The sequence below is a fragment of the Silurus meridionalis genome, chromosome 12 (assembly GCF_014805685.1).
Source record: "Silurus meridionalis isolate SWU-2019-XX chromosome 12, ASM1480568v1, whole genome shotgun sequence".
Classification (NCBI taxonomy): Eukaryota; Metazoa; Chordata; class Actinopteri; order Siluriformes; family Siluridae; genus Silurus; species Silurus meridionalis.
The window spans coordinates 16,404,802-16,424,257 of NC_060895.1; the positions used below are offsets into that span (position 1 = coordinate 16,404,802).

The 19,456-nt window shown below is 36.6% G+C and overlaps 2 protein-coding genes across 7 annotated transcripts in view; both read right to left on the minus strand.

Moving 5' to 3' along the window:
- Nucleotides 1–1,132: 1,132 nt before the first annotated feature.
- si:dkey-118k5.3 (NLR family CARD domain-containing protein 3) lies at nt 1,133–7,476 on the minus strand. 2 transcript variants are annotated; one of them, XM_046863623.1, is made up of 8 exons: nt 7,127–7,476; nt 5,041–6,990; nt 3,883–4,305; nt 3,687–3,773; nt 3,506–3,589; nt 3,285–3,368; nt 3,039–3,122; nt 1,133–2,949 (listed from the first exon to the last, which is right to left on the minus strand). In XM_046863623.1, exons 2-8 carry the CDS (start codon nt 6,909–6,911, stop codon nt 2,856–2,858), a joined length of 2,727 nt encoding a protein of 908 aa, XP_046719579.1. In that variant the 5' UTR covers nt 6,912–6,990; nt 7,127–7,476; the 3' UTR covers nt 1,133–2,855. The 2 variants fall into 2 exon arrangements, with proteins under 2 accessions (XP_046719579.1, XP_046719578.1); XM_046863622.1 differs by having other exon boundaries at nt 5,041–7,476.
- A 2,480-nt stretch (nt 7,477–9,956) lies between these two features.
- Nucleotides 9,957–19,456, minus strand: part of myo1cb (myosin Ic, paralog b) — a 41,798-nt gene continuing 32,298 nt past the window's right edge. For all 5 annotated transcript variants that reach the window (XM_046862736.1, XM_046862739.1, XM_046862738.1 and 2 more), the window contains exons 14-32: nt 18,991–19,082; nt 18,496–18,590; nt 18,309–18,355; nt 18,099–18,179; nt 17,616–17,721; nt 16,492–16,609; nt 16,154–16,267; nt 15,995–16,071; nt 15,797–15,865; nt 15,577–15,661; nt 14,206–14,365; nt 14,024–14,107; nt 13,833–13,926; nt 13,395–13,450; nt 13,005–13,140; nt 12,848–12,918; nt 12,647–12,744; nt 12,430–12,529; nt 9,957–11,459 (exon numbers count right to left, since the gene is read on the minus strand). In XM_046862736.1, coding sequence (XP_046718692.1) covers nt 11,433–11,459; nt 12,430–12,529; nt 12,647–12,744; nt 12,848–12,918; nt 13,005–13,140; nt 13,395–13,450; nt 13,833–13,926; nt 14,024–14,107; nt 14,206–14,365; nt 15,577–15,661; nt 15,797–15,865; nt 15,995–16,071; nt 16,154–16,267; nt 16,492–16,609; nt 17,616–17,721; nt 18,099–18,179; nt 18,309–18,355; nt 18,496–18,590; nt 18,991–19,082 — 1,710 coding nt within the window. In that variant the 3' untranslated portion in view covers nt 9,957–11,432. The remainder of the gene's footprint in view (nt 11,460–12,429; nt 12,530–12,646; nt 12,745–12,847; nt 12,919–13,004; nt 13,141–13,394; nt 13,451–13,832; nt 13,927–14,023; nt 14,108–14,205; nt 14,366–15,576; nt 15,662–15,796; nt 15,866–15,994; nt 16,072–16,153; nt 16,268–16,491; nt 16,610–17,615; nt 17,722–18,098; nt 18,180–18,308; nt 18,356–18,495; nt 18,591–18,990; nt 19,083–19,456) is intronic.

Sequence of the window (19,456 nt, forward strand, 5' to 3'; positions counted from 1 at the left end):
CAGTGTTTGTATTTTTTCTTTCTTTTTTTTTTTTTTTTTACAATAATTCAGGAAAATATTTCCGCCTTGGATTTATAAGCAAATGTAACAGAATGATGTGCTGCAATAATAAAAAGTCATCATGCAGCCTTGTATTTATAGTCTAGAATAATTTTCAAAATAAATGGACCATATTGTATACACTACTTCAATATTGAGGTAACACACTCCTCTAGAGTGACTATAACTGTAATATCTAACAGTCTGAAAATGAAAGCCGGCATAAATAACAACAACAAAAAAATCGTAATGATGTCACACACATTGTAATGCAATATTCTATATGAACTCCACAACCCGAGAGAGCAAACAACCTCCTGACTCATAGTTCATATGAGGGAAAACTTTGAAAAGACAAAGAACTAATAAACAAATGATATAATTAAAAAAAAGTCTCCCTCTAGTGGTCAAAATCCATAATTACATATTTCAATCCAACCTCCTATGCCTTATATTCACGTTACAGACTGGACTGATTTTTTACAAGATCTTCTAGTGTTAAAATGGCCACTTATTGTTTGTAGAATTTCCTAAAATTGTCTAGATTATTATTCATCTATTATTGCAGGTATTGACAGTCAGTGATTGCATCAAATGAACTCCACAGCCCGAGAGAGCAAACAACCTCCTGACTCATAATTCATATGAGGAAAACTTTGGAAAGACAAATAACTAATAAACAAATAATATAATGAAAAAACAGTCTCCCTCTAGTGGTCCAAATACATAATTACATATTTAATTCCAACCTCCTATGCCTTATATTCACGTTACAGACTGGACTGATTTTCTGCCCGTACAGCAGTAATACAATTTGAATCATCCTAATCTAATGTCTATTTTCGATTCAGATCCATATCTAATTTTTACAAGATATCTTCTAGTGTCGAAATGGCCACTGATTGTTTATAGGACTTCCTAAAATTGTCTAGATTATTATTCACTAATCTATTATTGCAAGTATTGACAGTAAGTGATTGCATCAAAGCAGAACATTATAACCAAGTCATAAATGTCTAAAGCTAGAACTGAGAGATTTTATTAATTTTATTATAAGAACCATGTTTTTTTAACCAATTGCAAAAACTGGATGTTGGATGACACATTTCAAATATAATTTTAGTTTTTTTCACAAGACACCAAGTTTTAAAAGGAAGTGAACTTTTTACACTGAGCTATGACCCGAAATACCATCCACTGTATACATCATATGGTACATCAAAAGATATATGATAGGTCCCAGAGAAATGAGTACCAAACAAATGTAATGTAAATTTTTTGATACACAGTGTCATAATAATTCTTATAAAAGTGTTTCCCCCACAAAGAAATAACACAGTAGGTACAATTTTGTAAAAAAAAAAAAAAAATAATAAAATAAAAACAAACTTTTGTACATTCATCGTGTGTTTCAAGCTTCTTTGGTGGTAAAGAAAATGTACACCTAACTCAAATTGGGAACCATTTGGCAGCTTTGGTGTTGGGAATGATGATTATACTTGGATGACACACAAAAATGCCAATCCAAACAACAGACTGCATATTTATGTATTGAGATAGAAGCTCATTTTCATAAAATACAAAAAATAAATTTGTAATTGCATTAAAACTTTAATAATGAAACTCAATAGTTAGTTTTACATTTCTTTCCACCTTGCTTAATTGGGCAAGGGAAGAGCACAGTGTTTCCTAATCAGTCGTTCCTTCAATGTTGGTGTAATATAGCATTTCTTTTTTTGTTTTTACATTCAATATGTGTAACCACAAAAACTCCATGTGAAATAGTCTATTTTGTAACAGTAATTAAAAAAACATTTGTCACAGTAGGAGTTATCTGTCAGTCTAAATAAGTATATTTTACAATATTTGACTAACTTTTCAGTATTATGGTCTGGGCGGTGCATGCAGTTTTAACACTGGAATTTAATATTACTACAGTTACTTCAATGATCATGTGAATTCTACTTCACAAGTTTATGAATTATAATACAGGGACTGACATTCAATCCAGAATGTATCACACAGCATTCTTTGGATAAGCTTTGGATCCACCATGATCCTGATATAAAGTGTTCTTAACACTGTGTGAATAAATGATCATGATCAAATAATTAAGACTATAGTTAAGGGAAGGCTTTCATGAAATTCAAACTACACTCGTGTACACTGGACATTCAAACCAGCATTTTTCTTAGAATCAGGTGGTGTTCAGTTAAGTTTGATATGACATTTGTACCCTTTTACCTGCCATGACATTCCCACTAGGTCAAAGCTAGACTCCCGATGAGAGGAAACGATTACTTTTCAAATTCAGTTTTCACATCTTAATGGAAGAGCAAGTTTGGCATTACAAAACACAAATTCATTGAGTTCTTCCTGAGACAAATTAGAGTTCATAGCACCTACTGTAAGTGAATAAAAAAAAAAAAATCATCCGTGGTCAAGTTAATCTCTCCACAACTACAGTTCAACTTCTTCATGGTGACCCAAACCATGTATCATCAATGAATGTTTCCAGAAACATGAAGTGCAAGTCCCAGTCACACACAAACCTTGTGGAACCTCAGGAGGTTTGGAGATTAAGTGGAAAGCAACACCGTCCAATGTACAGTAACTGTGCAGTCCCTTCTGCATGATACAACATCCCTGTACAGCAGATCCAGCATCTTGTAGAACCCAGTGAAATTTCAGACCATAACAGGCACAATAAAATCCTAAATATGAGCAAACTAGTATTCTGAGTATCCTGGGTTTCAGCTGTTATATTTTTTAACCATAACATGTCTTTAACATATGATTATTTCTTTACTTGGGAATCAGTAACAGACCTTGATGTCAAGTGTAGGTCTGGTCTTTGAAAATTCCTTAAGCTGGCGCACACCTTCCTTGGAAAATTTGTTGTCAAACAACCTAAAAGATTAAACAAGGCATTATCAAATCACATTTCCTCTGTATAAGGTAGCTGGGCAGTAGTTTTACTTATTGTAACTTGGCATTACCAGAGGAACTCTAAGGTGGTGTTCTCCATTAGGGCTGACTTGAGGTGCTCTGCACCTTTGTCGGTCATTAAATTGTCCCTCATTCTAGAAAATATACAAAGATAAAAATAAAAAATAAGAACAACAATATGGAGAAAGGGTACAAAAGAAAGGAAACTTAAAAAAACGTACTTATAACCCGCTTAAATAAACCTACCCAGTGTGTTTCCCCGAATGAGTGTGTTTCAATCAAAAGTTTATTTTTACCTGATATCTTTTAGAGTATGATTAGTCTTCAATACTTCTGCAAGAGAGGCAGCTCCAATGTCACCAATATTATTAATTGCCATTCTGCCAAAAATGCAAATTCAAAATAATAAAAAAACAACAAATAATGTGTATTCAGCCTTTCATCTGAAGGCTGCTTATTAATGTAGGTTTAAATGTAAAAACTCTGAAACAGGGAAAGTGGAAACATTCTCCTTTACCTGAGGTCAAATACTGTGTGGTTCTTTTTAAGTCCCTCTGCTAGGATCCTGGCTCCCTCACAGCCTAGACCTGTTGATACCACCCTGACACATGCACACATCCAGGCTGTGAACTGGGCATGTCACTATGAACTGGGCATGCATTTAGAAATTACACTTTCATTATCGAATCTTAACTTACCAGAGTCTCTCAATATGACAATCAGGGCTTTGCAGAGCTACAGACAACACTTCTGCCCCCTCTGGACCAAGAGGATTTTGTGCAAGCCTTCAGGAAAATAAATATTATTAATAATACATGAATAAAGCAAGTTTAGTAAATCCTAGTAGCTCATCAAAAGAACAGTTGTATACTTGATCATTAAAATGATGGTCACCTGAGGGTGGAAAAGAGGGGAAGCACAGGCAGTAATCGGCGTAATCCCTCTGCACTGAGCCCCTGTGCATCCAAATTAAGCGTCTGCAGGTCCGGACTCAGCTGCAGCAGGAAAGCCAGCTCACTCCAATCCCTGGTAGCTAAGGTACACTGACCCATACCCTCTTGAGAGAGCAACTTTAACCAGGCCTGCAGTCGTTGAGGCAGCCCAGGGTCCTGAGCCTCATACAGGCAGTGGCACACATTTAGATGCCTCTCAGGACTCAGATTTGGGCTATTGAGCTGAGAGTAGAGCAGCTGCAGCACAAAAGAAGGAGAAGCATTGGGCAAGGGCACACACGAGGCCAGGTAAGGCCTGGGCTCATCACGGAAAAGCCCATTCAGGATGAAGCGGGTTCTGGGGTGTAGCAATCCAGATACAAACCTGTGTGAAGAATGAAAAAGTTTTTACAGAAGCACAATTGTAATAAGCCAGAAGCGGTTTGTTCTGGCTAAAATGTTTATATGAGAGGAAATATTTTGATAGAGAACAATTCTATAAGCTATAAGCTACATATGTATACAGGGGTAAATAAAGAGCTTCTTTCTCTTTTGCACTGCCATTCTGGAGTTTAGAGGATGCTTTAGTGTCGCCTTAGTGGACACATTGGAGGGAGTGGCTGCATTTGCAAATCAAAACAGCAACTCCCACTGAACATTCACTTTTAACGTTACCTTAAAAATATATCATTTAAGGTAATACTAAAGGAAAACTCTCATTTTGCAAATAAGACTCTGCTATTATATTTGCCGTCCCGTGCCACCTGCCTCACTCGATAAGTGTTTTCTTCTGATTTCTACACGAAAAGCATGACTATTTCATTTAGAATATTTTTTAATTTGTGTTTAAAGTAATATCCTTTTTTTTTTTTTTGGGCTGTGCATTCCTATTATTATTTATGGCAACTTAATGTGAAAAACCCCAGTTAATAATTACTCCACACCTGACATACTCCAATTCTAGATAACCTATTAAATAATGAGTGCTCTGTGAGTTTGAGGAACCTGTAAATTACACTGGAATATTACTAATATTACAATTGTACTACACTGTTGATAATAGTAGTACATCAAGCATTAGGATTAAAGATAAAAAAAACAAATGTACTGAACACTTCACCTGCAGAAGAGATCCAGGTGTCCAGATTGATGCCGTTCTCCCCAGTTGAGTGCTTTCTTAATACGTCTACGCAGGAGATATTGAGGCTGACGTAGTTTACTAATAACAGTCATTAGGTGCATGTGCATTGCTGGAGCAAGCAGACCCACATTCGATTTTAGTCCTGTGAATGGGTCTGAACCTGACAATGACTCCAGAACATAATAAAGTGCAGCCAGGAACTCTTGAATGCTGGTATGAATAAACTGAAAATTCTTCTCGTATGTCAGAGAAGATCTGTCCTCTTTAAGGATTTCCATCATGAAGGCTCGCAAGAACTCACTGCCATCTAGAGAGAAAAAGGTGAGGTCCGAGTAGTCAAAAACAAATCGCCTCTCCAACAGGCCTTTAAAGGCCAGAGCTCCCAGACATCTAAGTTTTGCTTTGGTCTCTTTTAGGACACGGGGGGCATCCTGGAGCCTGTTGAGGTGCATTCCCTCCACACAACCACCTACATGAAAGAGCAGGATAGTTTTATAAAAGCAGCAATAAATCTCAGTGATTGTGACCGGCCTGGAGCCAGTGGCTTGAGTGTTGTTAATGGGTCTATTAGGTTTGGATGAGGCTTGAAACTGCTCTTGTCCTACTTCTTTACTTGCACTTGTTTGTGACTCACAACCCTGTGGTAAGAAGTCAAAAAAGAGGCAGGAAGTGCTATTGTGCAAGGCAGTAGACACAATCCAGCAAAAGGCAGGGATGTGACACATGAGCTGAAGGGGTTTATGAAAAGACACAAATCCCCATATGGTAGCAGCAATCTGGCTGGAGCTACAACTTTGCACAAAGTATTGCTGTTGTTGAGCTGGGGAGAACCCCAACACATTGTAAAACCGGTTGACCAGCAGCTGTGGGACCTTCGCGACAGCGTGAGGCCGAGAAGTAAGAAGAATAGCGATATCTGGCAAGAGGATCCCTTTTATTAGATTCACTATCATGGCTCCTACTGGCAGTTCCCGCTCAGGGTCTGAACACTTAGGGGTGCGTTCAAAGTCCAAGGGGAAACTGAACTCATCAAGTCCATCCAGAATAAGCAGAATCTGGCCTTGTTTTGAAGTCATTAATTCAGGCAGAATAGGTTTAAGATGACTATAATGATCAGACAGCAAAACCTGGAGACTCTGGGGAATAGTAATGAGACTAAGTTCACGAAAAGACAGAGGTAAGACGATCTTTTGCGTGTCTGCATCCATAGCCCATTCCTGGACTAACCGTTTAATTACTGTGGTTTTGCCACTACCTGCGACCCCAGACAGCAAAGCTACACCATTCCCTGAGTCAGAGAGCAGGCTCTGATAGATGTCTTTAAAAGAACAAGTCTCCCCCTGTCCTCTAGCCTCGGCCCTCCCTGCCCTAAAGGCGTCCCCGACAACAGACGTCTCGTGCTGGAAATGCACAGGCACTTGGAGTCCGATGTGCTTCGAAAATGTTATGTCCGTGAACCAGTCTGCCTTGGGAAGTCCAGCTGTCGTTCCAAGATAATTTCCCGGTGTGTGCTGCCTGGCCAAGATATCCTTGTGTTTTTGGAGATGTTCGCTCACAGGCTCTTTTACGCTCAGGTTTGTGGTTTTAAAGTCAGACGCTTCAAAATTGGACAACAGGAGCAGAAACGCTTGACACGGCTCCTCTCCTCGTCCTTGTAGTACATCCAGCAGTGTCCTCATACAATCCCGTTCCCCTAAAACTCCACCGCCTTTGATAAAACTGAGGTCCTCTTCTGTCACAGCACCTATTTTGAAGAGGTGATCCAGAAGGGGGTTTAAGCATTTGCTCCAGGTCTCCACCAGCTCCACACGGCGTTTTTGTATTTCCACGCTGCATGATTCAACAGCCATCAGGTTTTTGAGTTCACCAGTTACTGCTATCAATGAGGAACTTTCTCTTCTTCTAAGACGTTTCCTTTTGTGTAAATATCTGTCAATTGCATAAACATGTAAACTATGGGCTGAATCAAATGATGAAATGAGTAAAATCGTGATACCGTGGCTAGAGTAAATCCGATCGTGTTAAATTTGATCAAGCTTAGTTCCGGTAAGTTTTATACACATACCTTCAATCCCAAATCGAAATATCTGTGCTGGTGAATGAACCATAATAAGGATTTAAAAGCGAAACCAGGTGGGATTTCCCCTCAGCGTTAAAGCGCATTCACACTTACACTTAGTTATTCGGTCGATTTACTTAAAATAACCCCAATACAGATTAAGGTTCAAGTAAATCTCGATAAATAAAAACTTTTATCGCGCACAAGTACATAATTACAGCCCACGTTTACGCTCGTGCTGAAGCCGATTCGGTCAGCTGATCTCTGGGATACCAGTGTTTGGGACGTTCCTTGGCTCCGCCCTAAAATAAATATGAAGGGCGGTGTGGGACATAATTTTTCTTCTGGTAATCATAGTTTGTTTTCACACAAGTGTCTGCAAACAAATGACATTCGTGAGCTTCAGTCAAATGCTGAGTAAAAATAAAAATAAATAAATAAATAAATAAATAAACAAACGTTTATACTGTACATAGAGTACTGTGCAAAAGTTTTAGGCAGGTTTGGGGGGGGGGAGTGCTCGAAAGGAAGAATGCTTTTGAAGAAAGTGCTAATTTTCATTATTTTTAGCACTTAACAAAATGGAAAGTAAATAGAAATGTAAAAACAGTAATCCAAGAAATCCAAGGCAAAATTAATACTTGGGTGTAACCAAATATTTTGTAGTTATACTTGCACCAGGTTTTTGAAGGAACTTGGCAGGGAGGTTGTTCAAACATCTTGGAGAACTAAACACAAATCTTTGTGGATGTTGACTGCCTCAAATCCTGCCTCTTTTATGGAACACCAGGCAGACTTTATTATTTTGAAATCAGGGCTCTGTGGGGTCCAGACCATTCTTTTCAGGAGTCCATGCTTTTCTCCTATGCACCAAACCTGAAAGAAACCTTCACCATGTTTAACAGTTGCCTGCAGACACTCATTATTGTACCACTGTCCAGCCTTTCAGCAAACAACTTGCCTCCAGCCACATCAAAGTCTTTAGTCCTAACTACATTAGTCCAAACCACCTGCTGCCTTTTGTCTAATTAATACACCTGAGGCATTGCTATTCTGGACAGATTTCTACAGACAGTACATGTGGTTTATCTGGGTCCCACTTTTTTCCACCAGTTCTTTGATGGCACCACTTGACATCTTTCCGATGTCAAAGGGAAGTAAGCATGACGTCTTTCATCTGTGCTTTAAGTTTCCTTGGCCGACCACTGGGTCTACGGTCCTCAACATTGCCCATTTCTTTCTTTGTACTTTTTCAAAATAGCTTGATCAGCACATATTGAAAGCTCAGTCTGCTTTGAAATGCCTTTCTTGAGTCTTGTGCCTACCTTGTGCCTTGTTGCTGTGCTCAGTCTTGTAATACAATATGACCTGTGACTTGAAATTGTCTTCACTTCCACAACATCTACTTAGTAGCAGATTTTGGCTGTTTTAACACAGCCTTTTTTACACAGCTGTTTCTGTTTTAATTAATGACTGTGTTTTAACCTACATATGAAATGATGATCATTAGCACATGCTTGGTATAATTGGTTGATTATACACCTGACTATGATCCTACAAAATTCCTGACTTTGTGCAAGTATACAAAGTATGCAAGTGTAAAAACTTATGCTGGTTTGAAGCCAAAGTGAAGTCACACCAAATATTGATTTTATTTCCATTTATCTTTGTTCGCTCACTTTGCATTTTGTAAATCGATAGAAATAAGTTATATACATATTTTCGAAAAACATTCTTCATTTACAGCATTTCTTTACACCTGCCTAAAACATTTGCACAATACTATACAGGTGAGACATGCATTCTTTATCATTTGCTACTGAAATACTGTTCTTTTCTGCAACTCACACACTGTGTGTACACATTAAACACATATTGTCTGTGTAATAAAACTTAATGTTGCTCACATTCCAAATAAAAAGAATGCACTACATACAGTTACATACTGACTTCAATCCTGCAATGTTATGATGTCACAAGAAAAGTCCCACCAATCCCAATTTTTCTTTTTCTTCTACCTAAATAATATGATATGCCATGCTACTATTGCTTTCTTTGTAATTTATTTTGTAAGGCAGTTAATGCCTCAGTAGGTGTAATATAATTATTATGCAATTTGCCAGTCATTTACTGACGTGGCATTAGCCCAAAGCATGAAATCATGTAGATACAAGTCAAGAGCTTTAGTCAATGATACCGTATGTGAACAAATAGCATTTTCCAATCTTTACATGTAAAATCTGAAAAAAGTAAGCTGAGTGATCTGTAGTAAGACTAGTTTGAGTATATAGAAAATCTGGGACAGATTTTCAGCAGTGGAAACAACTTGTTGGTGAAAGAGTTTCGAGCAGAATGGCCAGACTGGTTTGAGCTGATAGGAAGGATGTAATGTAGCATCAGGCCACATCAGGTTCTACCCCATAAGCAAAAAACAGGAATCTGCAGTTGCATTAGGCACAGGTTAAAAATAACAAAATGAAACTTAAGACTGTGGAAAATAAAGACCAGGAGACATTTTTATTTAATATGCAACTATCTGGTTTCAGTAAACCTTTGCCTACTGTATGTGTTTAAATACAGTGAACAGTTTATAGAAATTACTTTAATTCTTACACCATCCACCCACATTGGATGTAAATACTCTTAAATAGAAGTTGATAAATTGTTCTTTAGTTCATCTCATATGTACTGTACATATGTCTGTCATATGTGACAGACAGCTAAAATAAAAATAACTTAAATTGTCAAAATATTTATGAACTTGACTATATATATGATATTGTATACATCTCCCACAATAACGTATTAGTGGACAAACACATGGAATTGACAAAAGTTTTATTTATGAAATCAGCTTTATTATGCTTAGGTATATTGTCAGTGTGCATCCAAACAACATTTTTCAGTTCCTTAATTTACACAAACAGTATAAAACAAAAACCCACAAATGTCAATTATGTTTGTCTATAGGTGCATTAAGAAAAGGTTAATCAAAGCTTTTCCAAGGACATCGTTAGGAACTTTTTAAACCAATAAAATATATAGATTTTTATATATTTGATCTATGTTACATGTGGCACTTGATAGAATTTTTTTTTTTTTTTTTTTTTTTAGTGTCATCTTTAAAGCTGTATAAAGTGATACAGGCACTTGCTCCATTTTATAAAGTGACCCTTTAACAATCAACCAACCCTTTAACAAGATTATACTGTATACAGTACAATGGTTTCCTATATCTGTATCGTTCTGATGCATATTTTTGTTCGTGAAAAGCCATATTGATTATGCACAAATGTAGTGCGCACTTACACAACCCAAAACCCTTTTTTGTAGATACTTGTATGCCTTTTTTCCCTTTCACAAGCTAACAGCTGCTTCTCTCTAGCCTGTAACATGTGGATTAGAAAACGGCATCATTAGGTATCGAGTGTATATAGGTATATAGAGCGAGACGGCTATTTACTACTGTAATTGGAGTGAAGGTATTCTTTAGGTGGAACGCATTGTTTTGTATCATACCAGTTTATATTTACCATTGCCTCAACCTCTTAATGATTTTTCAAAATGATTATCAAAAAGAAAAAACTTGCATAAATGTCAGCAGTAAAGGGTATTAATGTGTGACTGAAGTATTTGGAGCCCAATATATTTAAGTCTATTTCAACACCTGAGTTTAACTTGGCTTGAATACAAATTTCTCGACCTTTCATTAGCATCATGAGTTGTGATCCTACAATTACAATCTTTTCCATAACACTTAACACAGGCTCTCAATGTACTTAACATCAACTCTCACCAAAACAATTCCTTATACATTTTCCCGATATATACCAGTCACAGTTATCAGGCTACGGTGCGCAAAAGTATTTGGTATAAGCTTTTTATACAAGACAGGTTCTAGAAACCTTGGCTAAGGAATAATTTAACTTTTCAAATAAAAAATGAATGTTCTCTTACTACTATAACTAAAATGCAAGTGTATAATTCTGCTTTCTTAGTCCCTGGAAGAAGAAGAAAAAAAAAAAGTGAACAGAAACAATCAAAAAGTTCCTTGTTCGTAAGGCAGAAGCTTCTCAGATATTAAATTATTGTTCCCCAAATTAAGCAAGATAGATACACAGTGCACAAAACACGCACTGAAATATTGTTATTTCTTGGCCTTGAAAATATAAAATCATAAAATAACAACAATATTAAATTCTCAAACTCAGAAATATAAATAACAATTAGTTTGCTGGAAGTTCACAAGTTGAAGCGAAGCCTTTGGCATTTCATTGGTAGAGTGTAGCTCTGTCTGTTTAGGCTGTATCCATCATCTTGAATTAAGACGAGGAGCGGTCTGCAAAATACAACACACACAAAATTGCATTTCACACATTTGTTTGCCTGTTAATCACAAAAAGCTGTATATGTGCATATAAATACAGTAATCCACCATTTATCCAGGTGTTTATGTTACAAAACCGTGATAAACGGACGCCACCCCAAACCTCCCTATAAACTTTATGGTCTATCATGCTATCCGTGAGGGACCGGGAAAATCAGAAAACAAATTAGATATGTGGCTCATGCAATTCCGGGATAAACCGGGGGCACCAGATCCGAACCGCGGAAAAGCGGGGGATTACTCTATATATAGTGTATACATAATTGGAATTTTTTAGTAGGTTAACAAACTCGATGCACCATTAAGTATTAATTTGCAATCGTTGCACTTTTTTTATTTTATTATTATTTATTTATTTATTTATTTATTTTGCAGTCTGCTATAGAATCAACATTTACTTAATGTTAACCAGCTTGTAATATTGTTATTCTTTTTACATTTGGTAAACACACTGTGCTCTTGGCATAATTAAAGTTTAATTATAACATTATAATGAAATTGCTATACAGTTATTATTTAATTTGGCAAATGAATCCGGTGAAACAGATCAAATCTAAACACAGACAAGAGGTCATTTACAAACATTTTTTGTGTATTACAGTGATCATATTCTTTATACTAAAAATATTTAAGTTTATGATTTTATGTTTTCTAGCTAGCTTATCATGCACATTGGCTATATATGACAAACCTACCCACAAATTTGCCACAAATTTCAATCTCTAAAATAATCAGTTCATGAGGATTAAATAAGATGGCAAACTATCTATCACCTTGTTTATTAGTTCTGGATTATTATTATTAATGTATTTAAAGCTTTTTTGCTTAATTGGTGGACTACTGGCAAGAAAAGGCACGAGTGTACATATAACAGGTATCTTTCTCAGGTATCAGTTATGGCAATACATAGTGCGGTCCTTACCACTGAAAGGTGTCCGTTCTTAGCTTTGGTAATGAGCAGCTCAGAGCCAGACGTGAAATCAATCATTCCTTCTTTCCCCTGACTCACAGTGAATGCTATGCTGTTTATGGATAAAAAGAAAGGTTTTAGAAATCGGACGGGAATCCAAACATTTCTTTATTTCTGAGATAAAATTAATTAAATTATTAAACATTAAATACACAAACATGCGACTGACCTTCCCTGGCTGATGTTGATGTTGTTGATCTTGTCGGCACAGATTGCCACTTTCGTCAACGTCTCAATCACATGATCACACTGTAGAACTGCATCACCCTATGAATAAGATACAAGTTGACATATTAATAACAGTTTGTGTTCTTTTTTTTACCCAGCCGGTCTGCTGTAGCCATCCTCCACATCCTTCTTTCACTCTCACCTTCTGTTTGTTGTCCTCACAGACAACATGGAGGACAAAAATGCCATCGCTCAGGGAGCTGACAGAAATACCTAAAACAAGGAAAGGCAATATTTATTACTTGTATTATTATTATTATTTATACTCATAACAGATTTTTTTTTATTTGCACCTTCACCTTTTAGAGTACTGTAATCAATGCGCTGTTTCAGCTTTGTATCCTCCACAATGGTCAGGCTGCTTCCAGTCAGTAGCAGCTGCCGTGAACGTGGTTTATACCCTCTTCTGTCATACTTAGTCACTGGAACACCATACTGTAAGGAGACACACATTAAACTTAACTTGCCAGTAGTTCACCAACTTAACTCCATATACAAAACAACTTCTACATAAGTTGTGGAATGATGTGTGTGTGACTATGATAAATACAGTATCTATTATCTTTGGTTCCTCTATGAACAAATGTAGCCTTCAGGAAAAAGATAATATATACTGTATTTATCATTATTAAAATGATTAACAATCTCGATGCACCATTCTAGTATCCCATCCTTCAGAAAATGCATACCTTCATTTTCTCACTGCCCAGAGCCTGAAGCACTTTAGGATTGATATCTTCCCCATCTAAACAAACAAACGTGTGCTAGAATGTTATAATTCACAGCAGAGAGAAAAGATTTCATAGAGTACTTTGGGCATTTTGCTATACACTTAGTTTTGCCATTATTAAATTTAGCAATTGAGTAATTCATGCAATATATAACTGTAATGAACGCAATGCATACTCTTCTAGCATGTAAATACACACATGTAAAAATGCTTTTTGAGTTTATTTTTATATACAAATTGCTATAAAATGATGATTTCCTGTATGGATATTATTATTATTGGCACATGAATAAAGTTATAATAAGTATACCCCATCTTTAACTCACAAGCACAACTGGGATCAGCAAAAATTTCAGCAATTTCAACAACAATTTAATCAGCACAGAGAAACACTTACTAAGCCTTGTTCCAACAAACAGCTTGGCGACACTCTGAGGGTAATTGTCTTTCTTGTCCTTAAAAATTTCACTGGCTATTGACTTCTGCTCCAACTAAAATGAAAATGCTCATATTACAAAATGAGGAAAGTCCTATGTTGCATTTTGAAAAAAAATAATAAATAAATCCTCTAATAAGTCATTGTTCTACCTGATGCTTCCATTCCGGGTTGATGCTCTTGCAGTATTTCCACACCATGTTCTGCATACACAGCTTGCGAAGGTGCTCAGATGCCTGGTATACCACACACCATCATAGGTCAGATTCACTACATATATATGTATCTAGTATATGTAAGAATACATGATGGTTAATCAAAGACATAGTCAAACCTCAGTTAGGGCAGGTGGTGGTGTAGGCCAGCTCTTGTCCAAGACTGTTTTAGGCAAACTCCTGTGTAGCTTCATTAGGAATGAGTAGCGCACATAGTCAAGGAAGTATTCATTCTCAGGACAGCGTGGCTGGTGGCGGTACATGAATCCTTTAATGAATCTATAATACAAAAGGAGAGTTTTCAAATAAATATGATCATAGCTACAAATGATTAAAGTATAAATCTGGTCATAAACAGATATTGAAGTATAATGTGTATATACCCAATGCTGTTAAATTCTCAATTCTAATAGCTTAGAACATGTGGATGAATTTCCTATAACAGCAGCTCTATATTACATATTATATTAATTATTCGACTTCATTGTTTCTGTACCAATAATGCACATTAGAAATTGTTTTAAAACTAACTAAAATAATTTTGAGGTGTTTCCTCTATGAAGATTTATTGAGGATGTTTGGAAGGAGTGTTTAGTGTTACTGATTTATTAGATACGTTAGACTCAAGACGCCAGTCTTGTATTCTACGTCTTCTGGATGAAAAACATTTGTGGCTTCTTGCTTTCATAACAAGCTGCTTTATTCTTTTCTATATTTTAAGTGTATTACTAAGTGAGAGGAAAAAAGAATGGCTGCTAAGGAGACCAACAAGGATGATTTGAACACAGACCAGCTTGTTTTGTGGATGTTCCATAACACAAGCATAACTATAAATTATCTGCTGAGAAATAAAACACAATGTGACATGATGGTTTCAGAAAAGCATTAAACTCAGGATGGTAATAGTAGTTCTACTTAATTTAGGGTTTTGCCATACCACCCCTTATACTGGTTTTTCCTTAAAATGCTTTTGATATTAATATTTGATAATACTTGGTTTAAATCCCCTTTTTCTTATAAATCATGCAATCAGTCAGTGCTACGATGCAGCAAATACCCGTGTTTGCGACACATTAGTATTCCGAAATTCCGAAATATGCTTCATAAATGTCATTTCTTGTGATCATGACAAAATATAGTTATATAGGTCCCTACTAATCTTGATGTGGGATGTAAAACATTAAAGAAACAGATTTTTCCCTATATATTCAACCTTCCTAAAACATTACTGTGAAAATGCAATACTAATTAGGGCTGTAAAATTAAGCAGAATTTAACATTGCTCACAATAAATACACTTACTTTTATACTGGATTATGCAGCTACAGTTTTTATATTAATATATAATTAACTTTGCGACAAACCGCAATTTCTGTATTGAGGAAAATCATTGTAATTATCAGTATGTCCTTATTATGCAGTCTTAAAAGAAATAAAATAAAACACTGTGAGATCAGAGTAAGAGCAGCAATGTACTGTAGCAGACAGACCTGCGGATGGTGTCAGCAGCTTGTCTTCTGCGACGTGCTCTCCTGCAGGCTAAAATTCCTCTCCACCAGGCCTGAATTAGGATGGCTGCACAACAAAAACATCAAAAGTGGTAAATTTCCTTTTGAGGAAAGAATTAAATTTGCATAAACAATCGAAATGAATCTATTCTGTCTTCACAAAACACTCAAAATGATCAGAACTCCTTCTTTCAAGCCATACCTGATCGTCTCATTTTCTGGTATTTGGATTTCTGAGAGTAGCCCTTCCAGTTTGCCTGAAGTTTGGTTGCTGCAAATGCACAGATATTAATCAGAAGTACAACTTGACATTATGCTTAAGCAGATCATTAACAAACACGGATTCTCTGTATTCTGTTTCAACTAGCATTGACCAAAAAGGAAAAAAAAAGGTCCCTACCGATACTGTGTTTTCTGACTTCTAATGCGTCTTCTGTTGCGAACAAAGTCTTTGGAAAACGGATGAAGATTTTGGTCCTAAAATTGATCGGATTTTTAGTTAGCGTTGAACAAAACGTGTGTAAACATCTGAAAAATTGACTTTTGGGGTACAACAAACCTGCCAAGTTTGTACTCCTCAGGTTTGTAACCCAGGTGTTTGACTAGTGTTGAAACTCCATCTACCAAGCGGCCATCCCAGTTAGGCCAGGTATCTGGACACAGAGACTTATATCTGTGGCAAAAAAAACAAATAACATGAACTTTGGCACAAATTATCTGGCCAAACCATTTCACACTCTACAAAGCTGTTTTAGTCAAAATCCCACCCAATTATGAAACACTGCACAGGAACTGAAAGTGCTGACACTATTTTTACTGTATTTGTACAGGAACACTGACTGCCCTTCCCTCTGGCTTTAAACTAGTAGATAAAGACAATCTGTAAGAAATGCTGACCTCTGGAGGAAGATCTCGTATCTGCGTCGGTAGGCAAAGCCTGCTCTCCTTACTCTCAAATTCTCCATCAGACCCAGATACTTCACTTGATGTCTGATCAGAACATCATCAAATCGGCCTACAGAAAGACACAATGTTTAAAAGATCAATTTTGCTTCAGATACAGAAATTCCTCATATAAAAATGGTGATTTCTCCAGCCTCTCTTGGTGCAAATGGTGAAATAAGTTAAATTTTTTTTACTTCTAACAAGTAGGAATCTATTGAATGAAGCTATTTCAGACATTTGAGTGCTGGGACCTTAACCCTATTTGGATCAATTACAAAAAGTATTCAATGTATCTGATTATTCCTTAAAATCCTACAAACATTTAGCCTGTTGTTCTTGATATACTGTGCAAAAAAAAATCTTGTTTAGAGGGTGAAAGATCCCGAAACACAGTGCAGCTGCCACCTAGTGGTAGAAATATAAAAACAGCTCAGTATGTAAGGAGTAGTACAAGAAAGAAAACAATCAAATCTGGACACAGTCGCATGACTGCTACTACACTGAAGTTGACTGTTTTAGAATAACATCATGAAGTGTTTTAATCCTCTTATACCACAGTAATTTGCCACTTTACTCCACTTTTTAAAAATTTGAACAAAGATTAGTCTCACTTTTTTCTCTCTAACAAGTTCGTAAGTAACAATTTGAATGATTTTAAATGATATTCAACACTTTTTAGAGTTCTCATAGAATCTTCTTCTAAACTAGATGGAAGAACATAACATTGCTGTACTAAAAATGTTTTTTAATCACACTCAAAACAGTAAAGACAGACAGAAAAGTACAATGCCTAACACAAAGCTTGCAGAGTGCTTGGACAGTGGACAGAAAACAATAGCAGTATAATGATACGAAAGTAATTTTCCATCACAGACAGGAGATTTTTTTTTTTTTGCTTATAATAAAAGTTTCACCACATGGCTGTGCTGTTCATCACCAAACCATAGCACTGAAGCAAAATTGCAGAACTAATAAGACAAATCACACCATGTAAGCAAACACAGACACACACACACACACACACACACACACACACACACACACACACACACACAGGTCAGAATCATAGAACTCACCAGCCTGCTTGGCATCGTTCGGTTTGATGCAGCGCACGTATGACGGTTCCTTAGACATGAGGATTTCCATTAGCTTGGCCAGGCTGTTCTTAAACTGAGTAGCTGTCTAGGAATAGAGAAAACAAGACAGAGGACGAGAAGAGTGAAGGATTGGAAGAACACACGTCCTAGTGTGCAGATTCAGCCAGGCGGTGACAGTGTGGGAGAGGATGGCCATCAACAATGCATACAAACAGCTTAGCCACATCATCAGCAGCAGCCCACTCTCTCTTAACCAATGGCCTACTGCAGAGTGGGCACTGACACTGACACTGACACACACACACGCATGCACGCACACACAATGATGAGTGTGACCTAAGAGTCAGGGCATTCCTCACAGTGTGGGCACTAGCAGAGATTCCCCTACATATCAATCGATTTAGATCATGTTCAGTCAGAACTAATGTTTCAATGCAAACAGGAAAGATGATCCTTTCTTACCGTTTCCGGACGCTTCTTGTCCGTTAACTCTTCACGATCAAAACACTGATTGAGGATTTTGTTCTCGGACATGCACATCACCTGTGTCAAGTATAATCACACACCCAGATCATCATCATATATTACAAAGTTAGATCAGCGAAAATGGACCTACAACACAATGTTTGTGAATCGCCCTAGTCATACTTCTCCCCAGTCCCACACACTGACCTCTTTCAAATTTCTGAAAAGAAGATCATTGTTCTTGTCCAGAAAGCCTGGGAGTGAGAAAAACACAAAGGGGTCAGTAAACATGCTGCTGAGCAGAGCCTGAGTATCAGTTCTAGTCAGAACTCATGACTCTGGTATTAAAGCATCCTCTAGTTTGCAGACTGTGTCTCAATGTCCAATACCTCACCATTTACATTGTAGTTCACTTCTCCGGCATAATGCAGCAGCCTGAACTCATCTCGCCCCATCACTTTCCGGGTCTTTCCGTCAGCCAGCTTATGACTGAGTTTGAGAAAAGAGCAGAGGCAGAAGGTGTACATGAACAGCTTTGATTTATAAGTATCTCAAATATGGCAAAGGATAAATATATAAAGGAGGTTTTTAGTCTAGTTTGTTGATCTTATGTGTGATTTATTTTAACAAGATTTCTAATTTTTTTATGGGCATTCCTCCAATTTATGGAAAATTAAATAAACCAATAGGAAAAACAACTCTAATTCACAATTATTATTTCTATTGTTTAAATAAAATCTTTGTATATTGTAAAACATTTGCATTCAGTATTTGACATGTTTGTCAAAAATGAATAACTGTCCCTAAATACAAAAACAAAGAGATTATATGAAAAAAACAGGGAATTCTAATTTGTATATTGTAACAGAAATGTATTGTAGTGACTGACGTTAAGAAGTGGGCATGGCTGCCTAATGTGTCCTCCAGCTTCACAAGAAAAGTTAAGTCATTGGCATCTCCTGGCCTTAGACATTCCTCATCCTACAGGGGGAAGGAGAAAGAAAGGGAGAAAGAATATTACAGAATCATCTACGTATTAATTCAAACTGACACAACCATAAACAAAGGTGAACACTTTAATTGGTACACCTGTATACAGTGGGAAATGTAAAAAAAAAAATTCTTGAATTCTTGGATCGATGTCCTTATTCTTCCTTGTATGCGTTTGGCATCATTGGGATTTCAAGCTTTTAGCTACGCTGCTCTTTATTTGTGGAATCTACTTCCTCATTATATTCGCAACAGCTTTCACATCTCGTTTAAAAACGCATTTTTAGATGCGTTTTCAAACAACCTTCTTATTGGTTGTATTTTATTATTATTATTGCTATAAAAAGAAATATGCTGAAACAATT